We start from the raw sequence: 19447 nt of genomic DNA on the forward strand, positions 1-19447 counted from the left end.
AATGAACCCTGGAACACATATGTTGTGTTGGACAGGGCGAAAAGTATTAAATGAAGCAGGCAGAGACATTTCATTTGTGATGAGATAGACTGTAGAGTTGGTGTCGTGCATCCCTGTGCAACCACACAAATCACAGCACTGATCATTTACCACTGCCAGATATGGTAAAAGTTCACTCAGTGACCCATCACATATTCATGGGTTCAGAATATACTTTGCTCACGCCTGTGGAGACACACACGCACACAAGTACATGACACTATAAATACATTCAGTAAGGACGCAGACATCCTGCAGCACTCCAAGTGGAGCCTCTCCGTCAGGGCTGACTCACAACTGGGATGCTGGCTTTCTCCAGTCCATTGCTCCCAGTAATAAGAGGACCCGAATACATTTCTGCTAATTATCACAACGTGTGACGAAATCTGAGGCAGGAGTTTAAGAGCAGGTGCAATAAAAAAAAAAGTACCCCTAAAATCCCACCTGCAAGGAAGCGAGTTAAAAAGCTCTCCTAATAGCGGAACTAATTTTGGTGACATTTAAGATACTTCCAGTCACTAAAAGCTCATTGAGCATTTCTTGGTTTGCTCAGCCAGCCATGACAAAAAGGTTTACTGGAATTATTTTGGTCCCAACTATGGTTAAAATGTTAAAATGACCAAACATGAACTCCATATTACATCATCACTGACACTGAAAGAGCCATTGGAGGACAAGCAGAGACAGATTTCTCATCTCTAACTTGGAAGAAACTGCAACAAAAAGCAGGATTTCTCTGACAGTAACTGGATACGTTTCTCAAACTGTATCCACATTTCATGACTTTCTAGCTAACAAGAGAGTAGACAAAGTATATTCAACACCTTTCCACCTTATTTGTTTGTTCAGTTAAAGCATAGCCACACACAACAAATATCAAAGCCCGATTTTCACATCAAAGACCCATGTGGGAGCTCCCAGACAAACGGCCCACGTGAGTGCTCCAAAGATGTTTGTGAGACAGTCTACAACTTAAAGGAGAAGTTTGATTTCTTTCTTTTTTTTTTTTTTTTGTAACCTGGACCTTATTTCTTATTTCTGGCATAAAATACATTCACCTACTCGCCGCTAAATAAGGCATTATCGGTCTTTATTTCACCTATACTTCAAGACGAATGAATGAACGCATACTATTGCACTGTTAGTTCAGAGCTGCCTTGTTGTTGTTATTAGGGGCTATCGGGGGCTTTCTACACGTGTCTACTTGGATGATGTCATCGATGCACGCCGACAATGCCTTATTTAGAGGCTGTATTGTCTCTGCCCTGTTCTCAAATAATAAAAAATAAACTGTATAATAAACTTGAGTGGTCTGCCAACATAGATGCAGTGTACAGGAGGGGCCAGAGCCGTCTCTTCTGCCTGAGACGGCTCAGGTCCCTCAATGTCTGCAGTGATATGATGTGCATGTTTTATCACACCATCATTGGGAGAGCACTGTTCTTTGCTGTTGTTTGGTCGGTGGAAGAGGACGCATTTTCTCTCTGCTCCTCCCTCCCTTTTTTGTTTTGCCCTGTTTCAGCGTGTCTGTGTCTTTTTGGAGCATTTCTTTACATATCAGACGAAATCAAGTATGATGGATCTGGTCAACTGGTCTCTCAACGCTATTGATCAAATTTTCTCTAATGCAAAGTTGAGGAAAGAAGAACCCTCATGCCCCGATGGGACATTCTTCGCTGGATACTCAATGGACGCCTGGGGGAAATGGCGGATCGTGTGTTTAGCGATGCTGTCAGTTGAGGACGTCGAAGACGCCTACATATTCGGATTTGCGATACTCGGGTTCCTGCTGTTTGGAGTTGGAGGGTACTGAGACAGCTCTGATCAAGGTGACAAATGACATCCGCCTGAACACAGATGCAAGTAAAGTCACAGTCTTAGTTCTGCTGGACCTGAGTGCTGCCTTTGACACAGTTGACCCTGCGATCTTATTACAGAGGTTAGAAGACTGGGTGGGAATCTCTGGTCGTGCTTTAAACTGGTTCAAGTCCTATCTGGAGGACAGAAAATATTTTGTTGAAATTGGTAACTGTGTCTCAGACCAAATGGCTATGACCTGTGGGGTTCCCCAGGGGTCAATCCTGGGACCCGTGCTGTTCAATCTGTACATGCTTCCACTAGGCCAGCTAATACGCAGCTATAATGTGTCCTACCACAATTATGCAGATGACACTCAGATCTACGTGTCACTGACGGCAGGAGAACACGGGCCTGTAGATACACTGTGTCGCTGCATCGAACAGATCAGTGTGTGGATGCAAAACAATTTCCTCCAGCTAAACTCAGACAAAACTGAAATCATTGTCTGTGGCCCACAGAAACAAAGAGAAAGTGTCATCAGTCACCTCGAGTCTCTCTCTCTAAAACCTAACTATCAAGTTAGAAATCTCGGGGTAATATTGGACTCAGACCTGAACTTTAACAGCCACATTAAATCTGTAACATCAGCAGCTTTTTACCATCTAAAAAACATTGCCAGAATCAAAGGAATAGTGTCTAAACCAGACTTAGAGAGACTGATCCATGCGTTTGTCTCCAGCAGGTTAGACTGCTGTAACGGCCTGCTCACTGGGCTCTAAACAGGCTGTAAGACAGCTGCAGTACATCCAGAACGCTGCTGCTCGAGTCCTGACTAGAACCAGGAAATACGACCATATTAGTCCAGTGCTCAGGTCTCTGCACTGGCTTCCTGTCGCTCAGAGAATAGACTTTAAAACAGCTCTGCTTGTGTACAAGTCTCTTCACGGTCAAGCGCCAAAGTACATCTCTGACATGTTAGAGCCATATGAACCAACTCGGGCTCTGAGAACCTCAGGGAGGGGTCTCCTGCTGGTGCCCAGAGTCAGGACTAAACAAGGTGAGGCTGCGTTTCAGTTTTATGCCCCTAAAATCTGGAACAGCCTTCCAGAAGATGTGAGACAGGCCTCAACTCTGACAAAGTTTAAATCCAGGCTGAAAACAGTTCTGTTTAGCTGTGCATATGACACCTGAAAGTATTTTATCTGCACTCTTCACTTTTCAATTACTTAATGATTATTTTAATGGGTTTTAAATATTCTTTCTTTTTTTAATTTCTTTCTTTTATTTTTTTTATTCCTTTTTAATGGTTTTATTGCCTTCTTGTGATTTTATGTAGCTGTAAAGCACTTTGAATTGCCCTGTGTATGAATTGTGCTCTATAAATAAAATTGCCTTGCCTTGCCTATTTCACGAAATTAAGAGAACGTGGACAGCGTTCGATGGGGTCACAAGAGCAACGCTCAGACTGAGATGCTACGTGAGCAGAATCGGAAGCTGGAGGCGATCCTTGCGCAGGTTCGCAGGCTGGCTGAGATTCCTGGACTCAGAAGAGAAATGGATTAACCTGGGAGAAGGTTGATTGATCACTTGGACCGGGCGGAAAGGGTCCACATTCCACAATTTGGCTGATCGGGACTTCGCCATGAGACATCCAGCAGAGACATCCAGCAGAGACACAAAGACAGGCGGCACAATCAGTAGTCCGTCTGACCCAAACAAAATTGTTATTTCAATCCGGCGCCCCACACTGGCCTTTTAGCAAGCTGCAAAATCGTTCTCCACGTTTCTTATGTAAACATGATGCTCTCCCTCATGTGCCCCCCCTCCCCTTCCTGAGACTCCTGTGGGAACTGTTTGGACTGGCTGATAGACTACATCTCAAGGACAAATGCCTGATACAACACTGCGCAGACTTATTGAACACACACACGCTCACTTATAGCACACGCAACTCCTCACCTCTTCACTGGTCCCATTGCTTGATGTTGTGTGTATGTGTTGCTTTTTGTGCTGAGTTTTTTTTGCGATCTCAAACTGTATCCTGATAAAGGGTAAAGTGTGAAGTATGATTTTTTTTTTCTCCTCCTCTCACCTATTGTGGTACCTTTTTTTTCTTTGATCAAATGAGCGGCTTCGCTCTTCAATGAGCTGCGTGCCCTGTCCTCCTGGCAGCGCTTGCATGAGCGCATGGCCATAGTTAGCTGTCTCCCCTGTCTGTTTTTCATGTTGTCTGTCCGGATGGGTATACTGGAACTGAAATTTTGTTATGCTGTAAGGTGTAATGACAGTAAATGTGATTCTGATTCTGATTCTCTTCTGATTCTGACAGACAAAAACTGTAGGCGCCTGGACAAACTGGTGAAAAAGGCCGGTTCTGTTGTTGGCAGAAGGCTGGACCCTCTCAGTGCTGTGGTGGAGCAACGGATGAGGAGGAAATTGTATTCTGTTTTGGAGGACGATAAACATCCTCTCCACAGCATCCTGGCAGGACGGAGGAGCAGCTGCAGTGAGAGGCTGCAGGACTGAGAGGTTCAGGAGGTCCTTTGTCCCCACAGCCATGAGGCTTTTAACAGGGACTGCTGAGTTCTTCTCAAATTGATTGATTTTTAAATTTTTATTTATTTAGTCATTTATTATTATTATTATCAGTAGTAGTAGTAGTATTTCATATCATTGTAAATATTTATAATTTTTTTGAGCTGCTTGACTAATTTGAATTTCCCCCATTGGTGGATGAATAAAGTATTCTTCTATTCTAACTGTTATTGGTGAGTATATGAACGTATTTTATGCCAGAAATAAGGTCCAGGTTTAAAAAACCTGTTGAAGAAGCTGTCAGTCAACGAGGAGCTGCAGCCAATGAGAGCCCAAGAGGGTCAGGGGACATGAAAGGGATTTAACTGTAAAGAGAAAATAAACAAGAATGGTGTCAGCTCTGAGCAGAGCAGGCTACTGAGCAGAATGTGGCTAAAAGTTTCACACAATATCATGACACACTCTGGAGAGAGAACCTGTGAAGATAAAGTGCCAGTTCTCTTCAACAACCAGGTGAGCAAATCACACTGAATTCACCGGGAGCTACTTCTATCATAGCGTAACATTAATGACTAGCGAGAGGGATGTCGGAATGACGGAACTGCTGGGTACAGATCAGTCACACAAGACGGGGGTTACGTCTTATGACAAATAATGTAGTTTGTAAACCCTCTGCTGCCGAAACACAGGAGGATTCACAGCTCCTGGACAGAAGAGAAACACGTTGTGTAGTTTTAAGCAACACAAAGATGTTTCAGTCTTAGCTTTGCTTCATCAAGAGGACTCGTTGTAAACAGCAAAGCAATGAAGCGAACCTGGAGGTAAGAAATGAGATAACTTTGACTTCCAACTTCCCACTTTTGAAATGCATTAAAAGTAGCATCAGTCGACTTGTTTGTGAAGGGCCAGTTTGAGGCCTCAACTTTTGGCATTTGAAGCTGATATTGACCAGTTTTGGACAAGCAGATGGAGTCAGATATATATATATATATACACACCTGATTGGACTGTCTTGGAGGCATAATATCAATTTAATAACTGAATTATCTTATAAATTGAACAAAAGCAAACTGATCAGAAATAACAAAGTTAGATTTAGGGACCAAATGGAGAAAAAGAAATGGTGACAGTAATAAATGAGAGAATTTGGGACTTCTCCCCAGAGTCGGATATGCATTGGAGCCAAGTCTCACGAGTAATTTGTGGGATTGCACGATAAAGAAGTCCACCTTGGCTTCACAATTCAGACCCAGTAGGTTTTCCTGTTTACTGCTGCATTTGATAAGTGATTTATTTGAACTGAAGGACTTTGATAAATGACTTTCCCTGCATTGTACCTCTCTCTCTCTGTTTTACTTGTAAATTCAGTTTTTAGTGCTTTTACATAAAACACGCTAAATAAATCCATTTTTCATGGCCTTGTCTAAAGAATGCCAAAATTAATTAAATGAAACTTGAGATTGGATCTGATTCCAGTTAGACTGACCTTCTGAGATTACCAACTGGCCCTTTCTTGACTAACCCTGAATTAGCCAAACATGTCGAAGCAGCGCTGAAATTCAATGGGAAGTCAGATGTTTAATTAGCATTTTGCCCGACTCTTCCAGTGTCTCATTTGCTCTTGCTTATGGTTTTGCTTTCCCCTTTTATCACGAGTGTCTTCCCATCGGAGCAGAAATGTGCGCGAGTGTGGCTGAGTGAGTCTCCAGCTGGCAGAAATGGTGTGGGTGGGCAGCAGCCTCCGACTACAAATGAGCACACACACACACACATTTCACAGCCTAATTCGTCACACATGTAATGAGCACGTTGCTGCTCTACTCCCTTAAGAACATACAGCAGCATGAACATTTGCATAAACACACACACTTTAATGTTATTGTGCGTCTCCTACCACAAACCAACACGGAGACGAGCATGCTGAAAGCATACATTTGATAGGATTCCTGTGCCAGAGGAGATTACACACACAAGTTGCATGAAACTGATCTAGGACGGTGTTTTGAGATGAAAACACAGAGCACATTTATGCTAATAAAGGTGAAAGTCAACCACACACGGGCACAACCACATATTAAGTATTTGTATTTAGGAGAAGTGACACACAGACTGTACAGCCTCCAATGAAAAGCCTCAGTTCGAGGAGCCCGGTCCTGCTGTCGATTAGGCCAACTATGAATCTCTGACTCAGCCTACCATGGCTACATGTTAAAGCTGGCAAGCTACATTACTTCTAATCTCTACCGCGTTCTGAGAAACAATTACAAATGGTTCCCATCAAACTGGAGAGCATACAGCACTCTGCTGTGGATCAGTCCGTCTATCCTAAGATTATTTAATGAGTCTAATCCAAGATCACATCCCCACTGAAAAGACTTAAATACGCCTGTCTGTTACTGCAATATTACCCTGAATTAATATTCCTTCTCATTCTTGTTGTTCTTATGAAATTAAACTTCTGTTATGAAAGAACATTTTCCCAACTGCCTGACAATTAACATCATCATCATCATCATTATTATTATTACCACAAGTGTTCTGAACTGTCTGTCTTCCCCCCTCAGAGTCTTCTGTCTATTTTAGGCAATCTTCAATCTTTGTGAGGCATCACAAAGATCTTCTGTAAGAGTTTTTGTCTGCATCTAATGGAACACTTTCACAGATCTGATTCTCTTGCTTCCAACTCGGTGTGCACCAAAGGAAGATTACTTGCATACACAAACCTAGTTGGATGAACGACAGAAGTCATGACCACCAAGGAAACCATTTTCACTTTTATTCACCGATATGAAACGCCTCTGAAGCTCAATTTATATAAAAAATACATTCTTACCCTGTGATGCGAGGTAGCGTGTCAGTGGAGAAGAGAGCGAGGGGTGGCTTGTCTCGCTCTATGAGCCAAATGGTGTATTGTCCACTCTGCTTGGGGTGGAGAAAGGCAGCCATGTCCAGGCTACATGGACCTTGACCCCCCCACAGCCATGGACTCAGCACCCAGGGGCCTCCAAAGGCTGAACTGTTCACCCAGAGGAACTGACCTGAAACACAGAAGACAAGCAAAGACGTGTTGAATGAATGCTAGTTTTACAAACGGTGCACTGATAAGACGCAGAGAACACAGAGTTGCAAGCAACAGAACCATATCTGCAAAAGAAGATCAAATATTTGACTTTTATTAAAACAATGCGCCGCACAGAATTGAGATGAGAGACGGAATATGGCATCAGATAGTTTTAAAGTGGTGCTTCATGAAAATGCATGAAATAAAGCTGCTTCGGAAATCAGCATTCAATAACACTTTAGCTCAGACAAAGTGAAAAGAGGAGAAAATCAAAGCTGATCTTTTGATACAAAGTCCATTCTAATTCTAAAACATATCGTGCTCAATCAGGCAGCGGGTCGAACGGAGACAGAAAGTTTGTGTCTGTGGAAGCGCATAGAATCCCAAATAGAAAGGAAGGCATTTTTATATTCATACGTGCAGTAAAGAAAAGTACTTTTGATGAGGGGAATTTAAAAAATGCAAAGCTAAAGTCACGCAGAAGGAAAAAAAACATTCAAGTTGAGCTTGTTCTGATGCTGCAATTTATTTAGTTTGACAGTGTTCGGGGTTATTAGGTGCTTTCACTGCTGCAGATACAGTTGTAGAGATAAAAAAAATATTTTTTTCTTCTCTTTAATAGAGGGTTGATGCATTTCTTCCCTTTCGGTTTTCATATTGTTTCCATTCCAAGGCTGCACAACCGTACTTTTGCCTCTGGATAATGGAAATACAAGCTTCCCGAGGGTCAGATTATATTAAAGTATAGTTCTCAACTGTATTGCATCTCTCTGCAATAAAAAAAAAAAAGACTTTTGCCATTAGTTGTATGTGCAATTTGGATGTTGGTACTTACAAAACACCGGAAAAGAATGGGAAATAAGCTCCAATAAGTCTTGATATGTGGCAAAGCTGCAATATCTTTGAATCTAGCTTATTAAGTCCTGAATAACAACAGTACACATACTGTATAATGTGGACAGTATCTTCTGTAGATTACATCCGTGAATGTAAAATTGGGTCCAAAAGTCTGAGACTACTTGTGAAGATACTACTTAAAACAATAAGATCAGTTCTAGTGAAAAGTTGAATCTCTAAAAAAATATCCTTACATTTCAAAATGTGGCCCACTTTTGCTTTAATAACAGCATGCTCTCCAGCTGGCTCGGACTCATCTTATGACAGCATGACTAACAATGTTCCAAAGAGCTTTTTGGTCATTTCAGTAATGTTTGGCTTTCTAAGTCTTCAGCTGCCCACATAAATGCTCAGTAGGTTGGAGGTCATGTGACTGTTGCATAGTTAAGAGTCAGCACTGCTTGCTCGCCTTTATTTTTCAAAGCTTAGAAGTGTGCTCGGCCTCGTTATCCTGCGGCACTGTGACTCTTTCTCCAGACAAAGAAAGCAAAAGAAATAGAAGTGCTGTTCCTTAATCTCAGGGTAGGGCTTATTTTCTACACCCACTGAACATTCCCACCACAAATCTTTCACCAATGCAGTGATGATAAAGGTTTCATAACTGTAAAATGACTTCGCTTTCTAGGCTACAAAATGGTTATATGAGCAACCAGAGAACCAAATTCGGGTCCCATCTGACCCAATACTACCAAATTGAATAGCCAGAAGAAGTGTAGGCTTGCTTTACACCACATTGTCTGGGAGCTTTCTTCCACAAGTCAAGTCTGATCAGGGCTGCATTTATTCTCTTGTTCATCTCCTTACATGCAGCCTTTTCTTACTACCACACATCTATAACATAGTCCCATCAATGCTGTCTTAGCCTATCCTAGATCACATCTAGACAACCTGATGTAGAAAAGATTGGTTTCATGTTATTATGTAGATTTTTCCCCGATTGGAGTCCCAAATTCTTTCTTCAGCAAATCTACACATTATGCCATAGCTTTTATATCTTTAGGTAAGGATAACTTGATGCACTGATCATGCAATGGTTTTGTTCATTTGAGTCTGGCTGACCTGGCTGTGGACACAACAGAACTGTTTTGGGTTTTGGGACTTTAGCATCTAGTTTGAATTTAAAGTCAGATCATTTCATGACAGAAACAGCAGGGGATCAAAAGCCATTAGTGTCCATATTCTCACTTTTTTTCTATGATTGTCACTTCCACTTTTATTGCCTGATAACCAGCACATTTTCTTTATCCTGTGAAGCTGCTGAAAACTCAAGAATTTGGAAGTCTTTAAATTGGAGTGCTCCAGTTAAGCTTCATTTGCTCTTATATATTTGCATGCTTCATGCACAAAGGATCCAGACATTTTGTCGAGGACAGTCTGAATACTTACAGGAACTTTGCAGCCAGTGTGGACCGAATGCATTTCATACACGCACACAAAAAGGTTTTAAAAATCAGCAAAGACTTTGACCCTTAAGGCAGAGACTCTCAACTCTTGCCTTCCTGTTGCAATAAGGCAAAGAAATACCTGTTTGAGAGCAATTACTGGAGGGTTACAAATTGTAATAGCAAACTGCAGAGGAAAGATTGTGATTCCATTAGTAGATTTCTGCCTCTGCTTCACCTGTGAATACGGCTGCCTAACTGAGCTTGATGCCCTCATTTATTGCATCACAAGGCCTGCTTCAGTGGACTGTCTACCCCAATCTGCATAGTGCAACATGATCATTTATGGTAGATTAAGCAGTATAGAAAAAAAAAAAAAAAAGGGTGATTACTCAGTTGCATATATTTAAACAAAGATCTTAAATATCATCATACGGAAGAGATGGACGTTACAAATTACCTCTGCTTTCTCAAGCATCGCCTTTTATTATAATCGAAGAGCACAGCTGGAGGTACAACCATTCAATAATTTGTTCCGTATCATTTGAAACAGTGGAGGCATATTCTCATCTGCGAATTTCCGACTCCCTATCAGCAGTGTTCGCTGCTGCCCCCAGAAGAGGAAGCTCACCCCCGAAAAACAGAAGCAGAAACATTCCAATCCAAAGCGATACTCGTATTTTATATCATTGAATCAAGCTGGCAAACATTTTTCTTGCTCTTGATGCAGTAACATATTCAATCAACTGAGGCTCTTGTCGATATAGCATACCAAATCAGGCCAACTGTTGGCGAGGACAGAATTCCCTCGGATGATAAAATTGCAACTAAAGGCTGGAGAGGAGGAGGAAAACAAACCATTCAAATTGTATTCTCTGTCAAATCCTCTTATAGCAAAATGCATTAACTCAGGGCGAGCACAAGTCTTTTTGGGGGTCTGAACTATCTGGCTGCCAAACATGTTAATTTACAACGCATTCATTCTCACGACACAGCGACTCCGCCTCAGCTAGAAAACTTGCATTCTGCAGGCTGATAAAAAAAACATTTGTAATACAGCATTGTCAGTGCTTTGTTTCTGTCAGATTGATTTCATATTCATATTTTGTGACAACAAGCATCTTTTACAGAGGGAATAACTACAATGTTGAGGTTGTAAAACAGAACTTGATTCAGCTTTTTTAAGTCCCTTCCTCTCCCTCTCTGCTGTGCTGCAGCTCTGCCTCCACCGCCTGTGTGTGTACCTGATGTTATAGTTATTATTCAGCAGGGTGTGTGCCAGGACTGATGTTCACAGTAGTTGCATTAAGTCAGGGATGTCCAAAGCCGTTCCTCGAGGGCCGCTGTCCTGCAGGTTTTAGATGTTTCCCTGCTTCTACACACATGATTCAGATGAAATGGATCTCTTGAAAAGATTTTTAAGTTTTGCACAAGCCTGCTGATGATGCATTGATCTGAATCAGGTGTGTCCAAGCAGGGAAACATCTAAAACCTGCAGGACAGCGGCCCTGGAGTACATCCCTGCATTAAGTTGTTACTATATAGGCGCAAAAATTGTAAGTTGGCAATATTTTAAGTTGCCTATTTTAGTGTATATGCAAACATCCCCCCAGTTATCCCTAAAAAAATGTTTATTGCGATATTAAGAGGCAAACATTAACATTTAGGCATGCCACAATTCCAAGAGGAAATTGTAAGATTTTGGTGACTTCATATTGTTTTAGCTCTAATCGCCTTGCGACAACATTACTATGACCAGCACAGTCTCACCAGAAACAATGGAATACATAATTTTTTTTTTTTTTTTTTTTTTTTACACATAACTTTGTAGTTTTACATTGCATGTTTGGAAATTGTTAGATGGTGTGATGGCCACTCACACATGGTAAGATCCACACCTCACCACCAGTATATTTCCACTTTAATTCACTTAACAGTCACTACTCCAAACATTTAGACAACTACTCAACACATTATTTCTTTACCAAATTAGGTTATTTTTCTCACTTTGTAATATTGATATTGAGTGCACACGTACCAAGACTGCACGGTAAAATTCTGTTTACTTTGTATTAGCACTCTTCTTTCTGACTCACCTGGGGTTTGGCTTCTCGTTCCTGGTGCTGTGAAAGGCGTGGCCAGGCACTGAGGACTTATGGGCTGTGTTCGAAACCGCCTACTTCTCCTACTATTCCTACTAGTCATACTTTTTTAAGTTCCCGGATGTACACTAGATGCATACTAGATTCGCCGAAATGTTGAGTATTCATCATGAGGTTACTTGTCACACTCAAACTACCCAACATGCAACGTAACGTGACGTCGCCCATCGCCATTTGAACAGTCAAATTCCGTTAACGGGACGAGACCAGTCAAAACGGCATAACCGGAAGTGCGTTGCTCACTGCGGCTAGCTTTACTAGCGCCGAATTCGTGGGAACAAAATTGAAAATAGCTGGTATTTTGTCAGATTTTCAACACCTTGGGGGTCTAAACGACTACTTTCTCGCCTGAAAATGTTTCAAATGTTGCTAAAGTTATATATTTACAGAGTTTAGAGCTTAAGCGAAATCAGCTTTTCAGGCAGGCTGATTTCGGCTCGGGCAGGAGTGAAGTGCACTGTGTGTAAACGCTCTGCATACTGTCTAATTGATCAGTATGCCGTTTTCAAGTATGTAGTATGTAGTAGGCGGTTTCGAACACAGCCATGGACTTCTGCCAGCCTATTGGACTGAACCATATCCTGTACTGTCATAAGGATGTTTGGGGTTTATTTTGTGTTTTTCTGCTTGTTCAGAATGTAGCAGCCATTTTGTTTTCCCCTTGCGTTATACATGGTTTAGCTAAACCAGTATTTAAGTTCCCCTTATATATCTTCTGAGTCTGTTTGAGGCCAGTTCCATTAGGTTGGCCTCTTTCATAGGCCTGTTTAGTTGGACTTCTGATTTAGCAACATTGTTCATATTTTTTGGCTAAATAATAATAAAACTGCCTGATCCCTGACAGATAATTATAGTTAATGCATCTATAGGTTGTTTTTCTTATCGGGCATCATTTATCAATGAGTCACATTGCATTAATATAGATCCTTTATCTAAATATCCTATAGTTATATGTCCTTTATTTTTTAACTGCCTAGTTTTTGTGCTATGGACCAACATAACTTTTGTGGGGCGAGACTATATTTTCAATCCACACGGCTACAACAGTTAGTGAGCCTCAAGTTGTGAGAACGTGGCAAATTAATATCAAAATATAATTAATAAAATAATCTATTTTTTAAAGTAGTATTCAGTGTTTTACCTGCAGTGGATAGCGCTCAGAGGCTCTAAGGTTAAAGAAGCCTAATTGATTCCAGATGAGTTGCAGAGAAAATGTTGCAACATTATTCTGCTGTACATGTAAAATTGTCTGTGTTGGGGCAACATGGACATTATGTGGTTAGGAAATACAGGGACAAAATAAATAACAGTGCAAAAGTAAGGTAAGGTAAGACAATAACTGCTCCCAAGTACCCCACACAAGCCCAATAAATCCGAATATCCCTGAAACACAACAAAAGTATATGCTGGAAGGGCTGAACTGTAGTTTGCTGTCACACTCATTCAACAAGTAGCACATATGGCTCACATTTCATTGTTGTTCTGGTGTGTTGAGCAGATGGTTGGAATAGTATGTAGAGGGTCAAATGTTGATGTAGATACCATTTCATATATAATCTAGGAACTTGGGCAACATCAGAAAAATACATACAGACCTCATAGATACACGGATGACAGGTTTCAGGTCATGTAAATCGCAGTTTGCAAGGAGAAATGACGAAGTGGAATCGTGCTAAATATTGGCCGACAAATACCAAAAAAAAAAAAACGAATGAAAGGAATGCTGATTGGTATGTCTCATATATAAAACTTAACTATAATTATTCCTTTCACAGGAATTGCAAGAAGAGGATATTTTGAGATTAAATTGATAAAGATTACCAACAAGTTTAGTTAGTCCAAGTTCAATAAAAAAAAAGTTTGTATCACAGACTCAAGGCTAAAAGGAGCTCAAAAAAACTTTGGTGTAAACTATGTATAATAATTGAACCATAGCATCATTTTCATTCCCCCTAACACCACAGTGGAGGAAGGTTTGTACATCACAGCAGAGCTTCTCCCAGCCTGACAATGAAATACAATAATGTCTGTGGAATGCTGATTGCAGCTTACGATCTGACTAACGACAGTTCACCATTCGCAGAGGTCGCTTTAATTTATGTAGCACAAAAAGACAGGAGTCTTACTGGAATGCTGATATGTTAGCCATGCTATGGGAGAAAAGTCTTTCAATAATTCACAATTTGAGAGAAACAAGACAATGCAGGAAAGGAAAGAGGGATAGAAACATTTCATAATGCATAACCGAGGCCTCCCCAGGCTCCCAAAATGAATAAAATAAAAATGACTATGCACACTGGACACACAGCACAAACACGATAAAACCCCTCACACCGAGGGAGCTCTGAAGATGTAACCAAGCTGCTTTGCATAATAACAGAACTTTAAAAAATACCTTTGAGTTCTTTATAAATAAATATAAATCAAATGAAAGCAAAAAAGAATTCATTCATATAAAAAAAAGTTATATATAGAATTTTGTCCATTGCTAATTCAGCCCTCTCTGCTTATTAAAAAAGCACATTAAACATCCTGTGCAGGAGCACACTTAACATGAACTCTTTGTTTTCCTTTCATCCTAAACTATACAAATGATGCAGGCAGGGACTGAGAGGCTGTAAGTGTCTGTTTTTAAATTGCATCCAGACAAAATGAGTAACAAATTTACAGCCATCTCACATTTGATTTGATTCTGATTCTTAGTCGTAATTTTATCACCAATGTTTGTTCATCAATAAGAATGCAGAAAGCATCTTACAGTCATGCCGCTCACTCTCTAAGCTGCAAATGGAACATCAGCGACAGTTAAGATAACTGATTTTGAGGAGGATCGTTGTCAGAAAGGCAGAGAAAAGATCGGAGAACATGCAGCTTTACCAAAGCTATTCAACTAAAGTTATCTGTGCACTCAGCCGAGTCAGCTTGAAATCATCTTACGGTTGCATGAAATTATGAGAGAAAAATGTCATTCACACACGAGCATCATTAATTCAATTCTTTAAGCAATTTAGAACTGGTGCAAATATATACATTAGGCATTACATTAGGCATTACAGTTAGCATATTTAAGTAGGTATTGTTATAGAACATCTCAGAGTGATTATAGATAGGAATTAGGACTAAAGTGTGAATGATCGATTAAAAGCCATTTTACTCACTTACTGAAGAACACTGGAAAAGAACAGCTCATCAAACCTTAATGGAAGACCTTTCTTCAAAGTTGATACAAATTTATGCAAGTTAGAAATGAAGGGTATAGTTTCTGTTTAAAAAATAAATAGCAATATACTTACATAACTTTAATAACTATATATATATATAAAACTTTGTAAACCAGTGGGGATAAAAACAAATGCCTCCTCTTTGTGGGATCATTTCTTTCTGCCTCAAGGACACTTAACATGGCTGCTGAATTTTACCAAGGTTTGTTTTTCACTTTTATCATGTAAAAATAATAGAAATTGGCATTTTATATGCAAGTGGAGGATTCTGAAGGAGCTGTAGCCTCTTTTTTTTTTATTAATCCGCAACAACATAATGAGCTCTGTGAAAGGAGTTTAGCTGCCGTCTAATCCTGCAAACAGTTTTTATACTGTGTTGTTTTTTTTTCTTTTTAGACAAAGAGACCGATTCACATCAGGACAACTGGTTTGACTGCTTTTCTTCAGTTTTTACTCTTTTTGTTTTGTCTGCTAGAAAGTATTTATGCCAACGTCTCCATTATAAATGCGAACAAAGAGACTGAACAGTAACCACATAGCAGAGGACTGAATGGCTCCTGGAAGGGCATTTGTGAATCCATATATATAAAAAAAACAAAGGCAGCACTTAAAGGGGCACTAGGTAGCATTTTCACCTAAAATTATAGCCTTCAGGAGTTTAACAAAGGTTAAACAAGTCAATGGTAAGCGAATGAAGCCTGTCTCCCAAAAGGGGTCTGTAGTAGAGCCTGGCTCGGGCCGGATTTTTCTGTCCGAGCCCGGCCCTCAACCGACAGAAAAGTTCTCAAATCCAACCCGAGCCCGAGATTAATTAAAATATTTGTGTCCGAGCCTGCCGTAAGCCCGAGACCAATGACCAACGCAAGACGGCGCACCCTAATCAGTAAATACACATTGGTGACAGCGCACCATTATCCACCATAATCCATTATAAAACATAGGCTACACATTAATGGCGGTGCACCATAACAAATGCACAAGCACTCTTCGACCAGAATAAACACCCATTAAACTCAATACAGAGAGAAAAAAAAATTTGACTAATAAAATCATTTTCCACGACTTTCAGTTTTCCAGAAGCTATTTTTCTTTTAATGTCCTCCATAGCGCTTCCAGCCAACTGAGCTCGGCTGCACTGATCGCACGTGTTTAATTTAAAGTTGTTCAAATGTTCGATATGCGTGCGTGCGCACCGAGCATGCACAGACCACAGATGCACACAGATGCATGCTGCACGGCATGAGGCACGAATAGCCTACCAACATTTTCATTTATGCATATTCAATTATTTATGTTTATCACAAAAACTGACGTTTGCAATGAACTGAAACCTGTCCTCTGGCTGTTTATAATTTTCACAATGTCTGCTTGCTTTTGAGCCCGACCCGAGTCCGACAAGACATTCTAATTTTTTGTCCGAGTCCGGCCCGGCCCATCGGGTTCCGACGGGGCCCGTCGGGCTTCGGTCGGGTTGCCATACTCTAGTCTGTATGCTGAGAATCCCATATGTAACTTCGGCAGGAGCGACCCGCTTCTGAAGTGTCGCGATGCGCGAGAAGAGTCGTTTGTGTTTACGGCACTTAGCTAGGTACTGTATGCTAGCTGTAGTTGTAGGCTATGTGTTCGCTTGCGCTGAAGAGCCAACACCAAGCGTTTCATATTCTGCCTTTCACTGACTGAATATGAAACGTTCGATGTTGGCACTTCCCAATTTCTCCAAGCGTGATCTTGTTCATCTACCATAGTGATCTGCGTTTTAGATCGTGAAGAGACAGGTGATGACGGTGCTCTAATTCCTCCTGAGTTCGAGATGTAGCCTAGCTTCAGAAATACACGGACTGACCTGATTAGAATAAGAATAGCGTTTTGATCCGAACAAGAATTGTTATCTACAAATGAAAATTGATTAATTTGTGATTGTAATCGGAATAGTGTAGAGCTAGTCTGCGTTTATTGCGGCGTGTATGTTGGTAGTGCCTGCGCGCATCTGTCTAAGATGTAACTTTTGTAAGTGTCTGCTAATACAAAGGAATCACTCCACGAATACACCATGATGAGGGAAGAATCCCATTCAAGATCAGCAACAGTCCATCCATACATCCATTATCTGCCGCTTGTCCGGGGATCGGGTCGAGTTTAGTAAATTCAATTTGACTTTGAGAAAAAAGGTTAGGTTGATTGGCATCTCTAAATTGTCCTTAGGAGTGAGTGTGAGCGTGCATGGTTGTTTGTCTCGTATGTCTCTGTGTGGCCCTGCGATGGACTGGCGGCCTGTCCAGGGTGTACCCCGCCTCTCGCCCATTGACTGCTGGGATAGGCTCCAGCCCACCCGCGACCCGATCGACGGATTCAGCGGTATAGATAATGGATGGATGGATGGATGGATGGATGGATGAGAAAAAAAGAGTTTCGTGTCACGGATTACAAAAAAAAATTACATTTAAACAAGTGTATGTTTTTAATGACAATTAAAAGAATAACGTAAGTTAAAACAGCAAACAAAAAAAATATTACATGAGTTTAAAAAGCCTGAAAGTGAAACTTCAGATTATAGATCTTTCTGCATCGGGAACAACAGCCGTGTGAACTCTGGTCTCATCCGTCTCTTATCGGGAGGCTTTTTAGCTCAATAAATCCCTGAAGTTTGGTCAGGGAATCACATGTACTAACATAAGCCGCATTCGGACAGAGCAGATCTCAGAATCGTCCACCTCGAATTCCGTTCTAATAACTGCCCTTCCCCAAGGGAACCGTTTCATTTTGCATTCGAACATGAGTCGGGACTGATGCGACGCAACCGTCTGCGACAGTCACGTGTTACTTAAGCACCACATTCAACAACAAAACAAAACAAACCCGCGAAAAGTAAGGAGAGAAGAAAACAACACCACCAAGAAGCTAACATGGAGAGCGGGGAGGCCACCGTGTTCATGGTCTGCATGACGGTGATATTAATCATGAACGATCACATCGGGCGTCTAACATGGAGGCTGGAAGAGCTCACAGAGAGAGTCAGGAGACGAAGGATGGAGCGCAGGCCATACTTCTTGGTTTCGTGAAGGAAGGAGAGCAGAGCACCGCAGACAAAGGAGACCACGTGTCAGTTTAACTTATTAAACACGCCGAGGTTGTGTCCGTGTCATATGAGGAAACATTTCAGCCGTTATTCTACTGTTTGCATTGAGCAGATTAGAAAAATGAAGAAGCGGAAATCTGACAAGGGGCGTAGTTACCAACCACCAAACACCTATGTCAGATGTGTTCCTATAGAAACCAGAACAGACCCAGCTGAGGAGAAGGAGCTGAAATGGTTACAGGAACTGAGGGCGATGGTCCCGAGTTCCTGTATGTCCGAATGTGGGAAAAAACGGCCCCATTCTTCAAAAGGTTATAGGAACTACAAAAGGTTCCTACAGTGGGAATGTGCCTGTACATGTGCAGCTGGTCAACAGTAACATGATGCCGGAGATATTTATTCTTTCTGTGCGGCCCGGTACCAAACGACCCACGGACTGGTACCAGGCCGCTGTATTAAAGGTTTGTGAGACAGAAAAGATGAAACAGAACCTCTTCACACCTGCTTGAACGGGACATTCTCATTCCCAACTCGTCACATACTGATGCTCGGTCAAAAGCTCTTTGTGTCAGTTTTCTGTGCACTGGATACCCCTTACTGTCACTTTCTGTGTGCACAGCTGCTCTGCAGCTGCACAGCGCCTGTTATCCCTCGATGGCAGTAAGTGATGCGGTGCGGATGGTTAATCAGAAACGCTGCCAGAAAAAAATAAATTCTTATTAACAAGCAACACGGATTGCATAAGAGGATCAGAGGCAAAGGGGGGTTTTGTGTTACTCCAATCTTGGGATTTTGGCTATTTTACATTTCCTTCATCCCAATAATTTGTTTGAGGTTATGCATCAGAAGAACTGCCCAGTGATAGGCTGGCGGCCTGTTCAGGGTGTACCCTGCCTGTAACCCAATCCGCAGCTGGGATGGGGTCCAGTAAGCTTATTTCATAACACAAGGCTGCAGGGTGTCATCCCACAAAACTGGGCTTAACTTTGAAAGCATGAATATTCAAAATGACCTACAGTCAGATGAAAGTTTTACAGGCAATTGTGTCAGATTGTGATAAAGATAAATCATAAAATCTGACTTACAAAATTAAAAAAAAAATCCCAAACATTTTAAAGTAATATTTTTCCTTTATAATAAATATGTGTTTCAATATGTGTATTAGTTGCAATCAGTTTCTCCTCAGAACAATACTACACTTCATTAAGTTTACAGTAACGTTCGATGAGTTACACTAACTGAAACCTCTCACGCTTGATTTATGGTCGTCCAGG

General features: G+C 41.1%; 1 protein-coding gene across 1 annotated transcript in view; it reads right to left on the reverse strand.

The window, feature by feature from the left end:
- alk (ALK receptor tyrosine kinase) overlaps positions 1 to 19447 on the reverse strand; it is a 476012-nt gene that overhangs the window by 197187 nt on the left and 259378 nt on the right. Inside the window, exon 4 of the mRNA XM_075488032.1 lies at positions 7208 to 7412. Coding sequence (XP_075344147.1) covers positions 7208 to 7412 — 205 coding nt within the window. The remainder of the gene's footprint in view (positions 1 to 7207; positions 7413 to 19447) is intronic.

The sequence above is a fragment of the Odontesthes bonariensis genome, chromosome 17, assembly GCF_027942865.1.
Source record: "Odontesthes bonariensis isolate fOdoBon6 chromosome 17, fOdoBon6.hap1, whole genome shotgun sequence".
Classification (NCBI taxonomy): Eukaryota; Metazoa; Chordata; class Actinopteri; order Atheriniformes; family Atherinopsidae; genus Odontesthes; species Odontesthes bonariensis.